This window comes from Meleagris gallopavo, chromosome 5 (assembly GCF_000146605.3).
Source record: "Meleagris gallopavo isolate NT-WF06-2002-E0010 breed Aviagen turkey brand Nicholas breeding stock chromosome 5, Turkey_5.1, whole genome shotgun sequence".
In the NCBI taxonomy this organism is placed as follows: domain Eukaryota; kingdom Metazoa; phylum Chordata; class Aves; order Galliformes; family Phasianidae; genus Meleagris; species Meleagris gallopavo.
In genome coordinates, this window is record NC_015015.2 from 12,555,081 (window position 1) to 12,566,001 (window position 10,921).

Here is a 10,921-nt window from a genome sequence, read left to right on the forward strand (position 1 = left end):
AAAAAAAGATCATTCTAAGTATCATACTATATTTGGTCATTTTAGCAATTAATACAGTTCTTGTTGAGAATACATTCACTGTAGCCAAAGTGCACTGTAGCTATTTGCACATTAAGAAATCAAAGATTAGATAAGCTATTATCAAAGTTCTGATCAGCTTCCAAGTAATTTTCAATATTCAAGAGAGATCCCACAGATAAAAGTACTACAGTCACTCAGAATGCAATGTGTTTAAGTACAAATCTTGACGTGTGGCTGTCATAAACTTTTGGAGTACCTTACACGCAAGACTTTCAGAGTTGTTGTATACCTATATAATCCACAGATTTCAACTCACTTTGGTGGCATTGCATACTGGTTCTTCTGACATTTTCAACTTTACTTCTATTGCTGTGACAACATTGTGAAAGAAAAATACACATCATGAGAGTTGCAGGTAGAATGGAAAAGTAATCCCACATACTTACCCCACCCATGTTCCAAGCATTTGCCAGAGTTGCTTGTGCTTCTGCCAGCCTGCAGTCAATTACTATCTTGCCATTTACAGCCAGTATTTCATCCCCTTTCACTATGCCTCCTGGTGACAGATGAACACAGCATACATACACGTTATCAAAATAATATCCGTGACAGACATTGTGTATTTATGCAGTACTGAGTATTATGAGTATTATCTAGTGTATTAACTAGATGTGAGAGCCAACACTGAAAGTTGACACATGTGTTATCCAAGGCAAAAACAAAAGGAATTAGTTGACAAGTTTAGGAAGATTTTCTGTAGTAAAAGTTTGCCTATCTGGGCAGTACATCCATACTCCTCATAAATTGTGCTTGATTGTAGTCTGTTACCACTATTAAGAGCAGCAATACTTAAATGTCTAAGTGGTGTTTACAGGACTGCCATTACTTTCCAAAAGCATGTGTCATATCTAGTTCTTTGAACTTATTTTGATTTGCTGATCTAGTCAGCTAACTGGGACTGGATTTGAGGAAGGGAAAAGATATATGATAAGGGGTCAGCCTCAGCTATAAAGAGAGGCCAAAACCAGTGACAAGTCAAAAAAAACACAAAACAGAGCACCTGAAAAAGAAATTAAGGGGCTGAGAGCTTTTCAGAGAAAAAGTGACTTGAACATGGCTGTGGTTGGGACGAAGTTATAAAAGGCAATCTAAGGAGATGTCCTGTCCATCTACCTGTTCATCAACATGGTTCTCAAGGTTAGGATGAGAGAGACTGACCCACAGGAGCATACTCTCCAGGTATGCATGTTCTCATGGCTTTCAGAACTAAGCTGTCAGGCCTTTAAATGGATTTGGGAGTAAAGACATTTTACAAAACAAATTACCATTGGAAGTAACATTAAGAACAAAGCTAAACAATGTAGTACAGCTATTACCTAGTATCTGTTTTGCACATTAATGTAATTACAAATGTACTTGTTTGAGAAGTGTGAAATAATGAAGACCAAATTTAACTTTCTCTAATGAACAGAATAAGTGATTTTTTATATACAACTAGAAAAAGGGGAATCCTTGAGAAGAGAACAGCTCCACATTTTCGGTCCATGTTATAACAGTTTTTTTTACCATGATAAAAACACAGCAAGAGTGTCTATTTCTTAAAGACAATTTATAAATTTACATATTTATCAGCTTATCAACACTCTTCAAACCATGAACTTCTCTTTGCGTTGCTCTTAGAGCAGAGACAGAATTGGTTGCCTTGGACAGTCTAAGTGAGCTTCTCAGTAACAGCTATAGCTCTGAAGTCAGCTAAGAAATCAGCCATTGCAAGAAGCCACTTTGCAACAGTGCTCAAATTCCCCATTGTTACTCACCATGTTTGTCTGCAGCACCACCCTCATAGATTGCAGATACAACTATCTTTCCAACAGGAGAATCAATTCCTCCCTCAACTGCAAGGTCTAATGATCCTTCCTATTAAACAAGAGTTTTAGTAAAGAAGAAGCTGTGAATTTTAACTTAATCTTCCATTCTTTCCTGTAAACATATCTGTACACGAAATGCTTATATGAACTCTTTAAGTATCAATCAGTAAGGTAGTATTTACCTTTCTAATGCGTAAGAGGCGTACGTCTTTTCCCACAATCTGCTCTGGAGTAAACTATAAAAATACATTGTTAGTTATTTCCACCTCAGCAACATAAAACAAGCTGATCTATGTAGCTGACCGGTGAAAACAGTCTTTTGCCTCCTCTAAAATAGTCTTAGAGGAAGAGCAGAACACTGGCTACTGTTTTTTTCCAGTGAGAAAGCTTCCTTTCATAAGGTCTAGAAGAAACAAACAGACAAGGCCCAGCAAGCCAACAAGAAAGAATATTACTCTCCTAGGCCTCATAATCAAAGATGTTCATATTTTTCCAGTGAATATTATATTAAAGTAAGATGTATGAATTCTCTCCTTACCATTGAATGTGGATCAAAGTCTTCCACATATTTCTGGAAGCCCTGTGAATAAAATAAGACAGTTATAGAAGCACGTGCATGAGCCTCATGTTTAACACACAAACTCCATTTTAGCTATTAATGAGAAAATGTAATTCTGTAAGACAAGAAAAAAGACTGTAAATGGAGAAAAGCACAGAAAGGTAGCAAATAGTCTGTCCTGACAGTCAGAAAAGATTTTAAAACCTTACAGTAAATCAGCAGTTAGATTCCACACTATGGAACAATTTTGAGGAACTGTTTACTATTCTTACTGGTTCCTCTCTACACCTGGCGGAGCTGAACATATTTATCACAGGAGAATATGTTCTGCCATGCACTTCTAAGTAACCTTTCTTGGGACTGTCATTACACTGGGCACTATTTCACACTGAGAGAAGTGACACTGTGATTTGCACATCACCAGCTCTGCTCCATGGACTCTAAGTTGTAGGACCAGACTCAAATTCCTTCTATCCTCCTCTTCATGGCATTTCAGGGAGTTGGTTGCACACCATGAGCAAACAAAGGACAAAAAGCAAATTTGTTTGTATGCAGTTCTGCAGAGAACTGAGAGTCCACACCTTATTTAGTATTTAAGTAAGAATTGGTTGCAGTGCACTTATGAACTGCTACTTTTGATGAACTAAACATTAGCAGTTTGATCATAGGCTTCAATGAGGACAGAATTTCATCTTGGGGGGGGGGGAAAAAACCCCAATCATTCATGCTTTTAGAAAGCATATTAGTATTACAAACACTTTTTCTAAACTGGGAGAGACATTTTATAATGATAGTTACCTAAACAACTAATAGATTGAATACTGAATTAGTAGAGATCTCTGGTACAACTGTTGAAGTAGACATCTATGGTATTTGAGCAAACAACTTAGAGGAAAGGACTCCAATCTCAGCCAAGTCACTAATTCATTATGTAATGTAAAGCAACTCATTGAACTTTTTGCCCCAAGTCATCCTCATAGAAAACAGATGTTGCCCTTGAAGAAAATTTTCCTGGGAAAGCCACCTTTAAGCAGGACAAAAAGTAAAACTTCACAACAAAAAAACCTACAAATGAAGAAATTACGTGATCTGGATTCAACAAATGTACAAATACAGTCATGATGAAATGAACACATCCTCTGAACAATCATAAATTTACAGTGTAAGCAGTGCATACAAGATGCAAGCAAGAGCTAATAAACCAAGCAATTCTAACTGGAAACCACTGGGCTATTTCTACCTCCCACAGATTAAGGGGGAAAGTTATGAACATCCCTGACAATACTGTCAATTACAAGAACATTCAAATGAATAAATATCTGAAGAATACAGAAGATTAAAATGTTTATCTACATGAATATCTACTGAAACAAGTATCTGTCTGGACTTCTAGATAAAAGTTGATGCTGCTGCTTTGAATGGGAAAATAACTTTTTTAGAAAAGCAAATAAGCCAATGGCATGCTCTGATTGACATAAGGAGAAAAGAAGAATTAAAACATACTAATACTCAGTTTCAATAAGTCTTCAAGTTTGATTTGCTATCTCAGTCGAATCCAGTTTTCCATTCTGACCTAAACCTTCAGCTCATGCCATCTGAAGTCACCTGAATCTTCAGCAGTGAGTCTGTTCGTAGAAATTCATCTTCTCAAATGGACACTTGAAAGATCTTATTAAGTTAGCATATGTATGGTGGACATATCTTGTCTGGTGGGGAGTTTTTCAGTGGACTAATTAAAGTTTTAAATATTTGACATTTTGCTAGCATTTCACATATTAATTTGACTGCACCTATGAGACAGTCTTAATTTATCATTTTCATAAGGATACGTAATGATTAACCTTGAAGTTCTCAAAAAAATCATTTTTATTTTCCTTCTTTGCATTACAATTTCACTTATCTGGAAAAGGTGCCAATGTAATGATTCTACATATTAATTGACCCATGCTGAATATCAAGAAAGACTGAAACTAAACAAAAAAGGAAAAAGTCATGATTGATCTTCATGCTTTACCAAAGGTTCACCCTGTGAGCTTACAGCTTTGCCTCAACACTTTCATATAATATGATAATACACATAACTTAGCTTGCACTAGTAAAGCTGTTTTAGACAGAAAATGGCACTTTTAACAGCAACAGAGAACTTAAGCACAAAGTTCACTTGAAAGCACAATCTATTAAAACACAGAGCAGTCAACCAAAGAGGGAAAAATGGAAGTTTCAGCACTATGGTTATTTAAAGCTGCACAGAGGAAGGCAATAAATACAGTAATATGATAGAAAATCCTACACAATATGAATATATATATTATATATATCATATATTATATGTATAATGCTATATGAGTAGGTGCTTTCCACCATCAGTTCCTCTGATTTCCTACCAACAACTATGTCATGATAATAGATTTATTTGTTAAACTAAGAAAATATTTTATTACTGAATGCATTGTAACTGGAAGCTAAAAGTGGAAAAAAAAAACAAACAAAAAAACCAGCTCTAGGAATATATTTTTAAAAAAATCACCCAATCTCAGGACATTTATCAGTGTTCAACAGTCTTAAACATTGCACTATGTAAGTAGCTACAAGATGGTTCAATCTGAAGCTCCTGTTTAGGCTACAGGAGCCACATGCACACTCTGCAATCTTACCAAGGCTAGCAGTTTTCATGCATTAGTGCTGCCTTAAGTCCTCTGTTTTAGAAACTGAGCAACAGGATAAGAAAAGAGGGTTTAAAATCTGCAACCAGTCAAAAGAAGTATCACGCAAAACATGGAAAATGTTATTTTACTTGTTTTTTGTTAGATCTAAATGATGAATTGTAAACCACCATCCTTTTAAACATCTCTTGTGGCTGCAAAAGAAAGAACACGGCCAAACCAGATATTAACTCCTTGCTGTAGACAAATATCACCTGATAACAAGAGAATTCAATGTTTTTTTGCTCATCTTGGGACTGAATCATACTTGCACTTTTTAGTACTCGTTCCCTACACACCTACAAGTGAGAGAATACACATAGCAAAATGATATCAAATCATAAAGGAACTACGTAGGTAGTGCACATTACCATATCCCAAAACTGTTGAGCCCCTTCCCAGCCACTTAACAACAAGAAATAATTATTTCTGTTCAGATGATCTTGTTGTAACTATGGTCAACAACTGAAATTTCTGACTATGTCTTATTGCTGCTACGTCTGATACACTTTACCTGCAGTCCTGCACACAACTGAAGGAAATAACTATGTTAGAATGATTTTTATCTTTTTTTTCAAGCTCATCCATCTGCCTTATCTTGAGCAACTTACAAAACCTGCTTTAATTTTTCATTTCAATCTATTTATAATAGAGGTTTCACAGCAAATATTTCTATAGGAGAGCTGATTCGACAGCATTTGAATCTTTTTAAACTCTAATTGGAAAAGTAGAAGAACAATTGTGGAAGAAAGTAACAGAATAATCCTTCCCATTGCCACAAAATACAGCTAAAAATGTTGCGCATGTCATTTATTGTCAGATATAGCATAAGCTTTTAATGAAACAAATGGAATGCAAATGTGATGTTTTGCACTACATGGAAAGCTCACAGTACAATACACTGTCCTACTCTTGTAACTGTGTACATATACATGCACACGTCTACACACATACATATAATTGACACATAACACCAATGGTAACAAAACAAGCCAAAATTATCCTTAAGAATAACGTTGTAACTACTGATTTCTCCATCAGTTATCTTAGATGAAATTGCTGGGCTGACGTGTGGGAGTTACCACTTGCCATAACAGTATTTCCTTCTTTTCAGAAAGCCATAGCTTATCTTCCCTCATAAAACAGTTCTTGAAGATGCTATATATCTGGTCAATAATATTTATCCTCAGCGTTTCTTCTTCATTTATATTTGAAACAGATATTGGTAAAATAAAAAAGTACCTAACTGTGAACAGACTTTGCACCATCCATTTATTGATATCTAAGAAACCAAGATTGTTTTCTCTCTGCCAACAAAAGAATTATATGCATAGATACATTTCAAGTATATTTATGACTATTTACAGAAGAAAAAAAAAAGCAGTATAATAAAACTTTTTACTATTTCATTTCTGTTAAAAGGACCCATGATTATGAAAATGCAAATCAATGCACAAATAAGTGAAAAAACATCTGCAGTCTCTCCTAGAGAGATTAAGGTCTATATTGCTCTGTAATTCTACACACTAGTACAAAAACTGCCATTAATGTGACTCTTAGATTATGAACAACTGGAAAAATATCCTTTTGAACTTACCATTAGTGATTATTTGAAAGTCTATATGACTTTTACGTAGCAGAAAATGAGACAAGCACTGCTTCTTTGAGAAGAAATCAATAACAAATCCCACAGTACTGTAACATTCACAAGAAAATAAAAGCATTAAAAGGCTTACCAGGGCCTCTGATTTGATAGTTGGCCTGACCATAAGGTTTGGGTCAGGATGAAGCATGACTGGTTTAGAGATTATTGGTACCCCTGGATGTCGTTGGGTAGGTGGACTTGGAGCAAATTGCTATGGGGGTTAATTTAAGATAATTACAATTTATAGCATAATTTATTATAAACCATAATTTCACCAAATACTCCAACATAGTTTATGCCAATGAATTTAATGACACTAATAGAAATGAACTAATAGAACATGTCTTACACAAATATTTTAAATGAGGTACTGTCAAAGTTAACAAATGAAAGCACAATTTCTCTTAAATACAAACAACAACTTTCTCTCTTAACCTTTGGCTTCACCAGCAAGATTATGGGAAAAATCTCATTTCTGCTTTTGGCATTCGTCCCATTTAAGCGATGAACTGAATGAGAAACGACAGGAAAAAATGCTAAAATTGAATGCAAGAAGATAGCAAACTTAAAATGAAATTTTAACCAATCGGTGGCTAAATGGATTTACACAAGATGAAATTCAATAGGACTGTAGTGATTTCCTTTCCACATAAATAACTTCAAGATAATTCAGAGTCAAGAACAAATGTTAGCTATGCTAACTACCTTCCCTTAACTCTACAAAGTACAAATATCCAGAGGCATTTGAAATCTAATCATCCAGCACGTACTAGATATGTGAATGATTCCACACTTCTTACTCAGTCAAAACTCCTACTGACGTCAAGTGTAGCTGTGCTCAAGTAAAAAGTTCAAAACTGAGCCCTGCGGGTTTAGTTTGACTTAACCCCGGCAACTCTCAGGACAGTCTTGTCAATGTTTCTCATCAGAAACATGGCCTATTCCAGATATTATTCACATGATACATGCTGTATTTTCTAAAATTATTTGAATTGCTTCCAGTAAATTGTTTTATTTATTTATTTAAAGAATTTTTGGAACTAGTTCTTTGGAAGTCCCTCAATTCATGTAGACATTCCTCAATTAATGTCATTTCCACTCCATAAAATATATTCTTACTTTCTGATTTCAGAAGAGAGAGAAAGTTCACAGATTAACTTTGTTAAAGTCACAATGGAACTGAATAATTTCTCCTGGAGTTGCGCAACATGAAGAGTGTCTCAGAATGGGGAAAACTGACATCCAGTCATCCCAAATTAAAATCAATGCAAACACTGGTGAAATAAATGCAGTTCTTCTCAAAAAAAAAGAAAAAAAGAGCTCACTTTGTAGCATGTAGCCATGATGTTTAAAACACAGCTCAGTCCCACCTCTTTGTCTTGGCAGAAAAGCACTCTCACATGGTCAGTAGTGTAGAGACTTTGCATGGAACACACAAACTTTCAGTGTATACGGCTGAAGGTTTGAAATATGAAGTCTTCAGATCATTACAACTCACTATCACTACCTGGCATTAGGTATCTTGTAACACAGGATATAGACACATGACTGCAAGCGCCAAATTTGAAATCAATCAGCCATGCAGAGTGAGACCCTTAACCTTTCCTTTACGTTACCATTACATGGGAAATTCATAAAACTACATTCATTATCAACAACGCATGACATACCAGTGGACTGCTTGACACGGCAGACACTTTGCCAACGTGGGAGGTGTTTCTTACAACCTAAACAACAGCAGACTTAGTACCGGGTTCAGGTAAAAATATACAGTTGCTAATAATCTTATGAAAGAGATATGTTTATACCAGGTGTTTTAATAGCTAGTTGCCAAGAACATACTTGACAGGAAACTTCATTCTTTTTGCCAGATATTTGTTAAGAGCTGAATTTGAAATACAATGATTTAGGGGGAAAAATAGCACCAAAGAAAAGATTTACAGTTTTGAATAAAATGACAAAAATATTCTTGGTGGAATATTCTTCCTTAATTTTTGCTTTGGTTGGCATAAATGCAAGCTATTTCATTATTGAAATAAAACAAAATGTTTTTGTTTTACTTGCAGCATTTTTAAAGAAGAGGCAAGGAGAAGCTGTTCACCTTCTGATTTTACTATCATGCCTGATACCACATTAGCAATACTAGGTTACTGCTAATACTGCTTATAAACAAAGCAGCTCTGGTTCAGTATTAGTACTTTATTAAGAGCTTAGTTCTTTCCTTGTATATACTGCTGATTATATTTAGTGAGAACTAGCCTACCATTACTGAAGGCTAGGTAATTTTTGTTGTTCTTGCCAGCTGTATTTTTCTTTAATTACTGACCTTTTGCTCAAAGACATCTGGCACTAAATAACTACCAGAAACATATATTGGAATATGTGAGTTTGACGTTAGATTCAGTTTGGAAGCTCCTGTGTTACCTTTAAAAATCAGACCCTTAGCATTAGATGCACACGTGCTTATGTATGGACAACAAGGAACACTTGTTATCCATAAGAATATATGACATCTCCATTTCAATGGATCTAGCATATTCTTGGCACTTCAAACTTGTAACCCAAATAAGAGGAAGCACTCTAAGAAGATAATAATGAAATATACATAGTTTGCATTAAGGCAGTTATTGACATAAAAATAATCTGCCAGTTTCCTCCAGAAATGATAAACTTGCATATCCTTTCTCACTTTAACCAAAATCACGCAAAAGCAAAAGTCTAGTATTTCCAAGTAAAAATGCAAAGAAAAAAAAAAAAACAAGCAAACACACACAATAGTGCAGGAACACACAAATCCATGCAGAAAAATTAACATGTAGGAAAGACACGACCATACAGGACCCTCTTCTGCTTTGAAACGAGCAATAATATTTTGGTATACAAATTGGAGTACACAAATCCCATCACAGTGCAAGAGAAAGGGCAATGCAGCAGCTGCCAATTCTCTCCTAGAATGAGATTTGGCACAAGATTTCTTATATACATGATCCTCTTTCAGACTGAGATTGTAATAAAGTTGGAATATTTTCTGAAGAAATCTCCAGCTCTTTTTGTGTCAATAAAAGTCAGCAAAAAACCTGACTTACAGAAAGATCACCAACTCTTGTTCATTTAAAATTGCTTTACTGATAATTTATTCTGTATTGAAGTTTTAAAAGTTGGATTTTCTGATTTCATGCTAATTCTCTTCTTCTAATCTTTGCAGCTAACAAACCAACCCAATAAAATTTTAAAGACTTTCAGAGCAGTGATTTTCACTACACAGATAATTTTTCTCAGACTTGAATTAATTTGCTGCCTGACATTTTCTTTTTTAAACACTCACGTCCAAATATCTTTTTAACTATTACATTCTGCCCAACATATTTGCATATGATCGGTCTGCAACACATGCAGGAAGGATGGAGCAAAACCCTTTAGGCTTAAATTACAAGAATAAATAATGAAACAACTTCTGGACTGCATTCACTATCAAACAACAAAAACACTTCATTTATTTTAATGTTAGAAATAGTAGACTGGCAGATCCAATAATGAAGTGGGTAATGGAACCAGGGAGGGAGGCCAAGCAGGGGAATGGTAGAGGCACATGCATCCAAACAGATAATGAGGTCACCTGGGAAGCTGGTGATACTGTTAGGACTGGACCTTTGGAAAGTGGAACATTCAATACAGGAAGTGGATGAGCTGATGATACTGGAGTAACAGCAACTGGTGGTGGTGGAAGTGGCGCCATATGTTTCTCAACTTCATCTAAGTTTATATCATCAAGATCTGTGGTATGAAGCTGTAAGCCACCAGCAAACCGCCTCACTGATGTGGCAGAGGAAGAAGCAGAAGGACGTCCACTTGCCAACTATGCATGAGAGAACAAAAATCTGCCTTACCAGTTCATATCTGCAACAGCTCTGATAAAACTGATGGCAAATCCTGCACCACCACCCAACCTAACTGCTCCTGCTCTGAAATCTCCTGGCTTCTTGCACACAGAATATCATGAAGTGTTTCTATGGAAGCTTCTTTACATATCAAAGGAAAGCAACTTAAGGCATCCCTGAAGTTTCAAGACATTAAAAAAAAAAGGAAAGAAGAAAACAATTTGCAGCAGATCATAATGGAGAAGGGG

At 35.5% G+C, this 10,921-nt stretch overlaps 1 protein-coding gene across 1 annotated transcript; it reads right to left on the minus strand.

Moving 5' to 3' along the window:
* Positions 1–278: 278 nt before the first annotated feature.
* On the minus strand, positions 279–10,642 carry LOC104911027 (harmonin-like). Its single transcript, XM_010711084.3, has 7 exons — positions 10,412–10,642; positions 8,466–8,522; positions 6,887–7,006; positions 2,428–2,469; positions 2,072–2,125; positions 1,839–1,938; positions 279–577 (listed from the first exon to the last, which is right to left on the minus strand). The coding sequence occupies exons 1-7, from the start codon at positions 10,529–10,531 to the stop codon at positions 294–296; spliced, it is 777 nt and encodes a 258-aa protein (XP_010709386.1). The 5' UTR covers positions 10,532–10,642; the 3' UTR covers positions 279–293.
* Positions 10,643–10,921: the final 279 nt, after the last annotated feature.

Excerpts from the sequence above, each read along its gene's own strand:
- LOC104911027 (XM_010711084.3), bottom strand. The coding sequence starts at position 10,531 with ATGGCGCCACTTCCACCACCACCAGTTGCTGTTACTCCAGTATCATCA. Across the intron at positions 8,523-10,411 it reads CAGTATCACCAGCTTCCCAG|GTTGTAAGAAACACCTCCCA; the intron begins GTGACCTCATTA and ends GCTGTTGTTTAG. Across the intron at positions 2,126-2,427 it reads ACTTTGATCCACATTCAATG|TTTACTCCAGAGCAGATTGT; the intron begins GTAAGGAGAGAA and ends GTATTTTTATAG.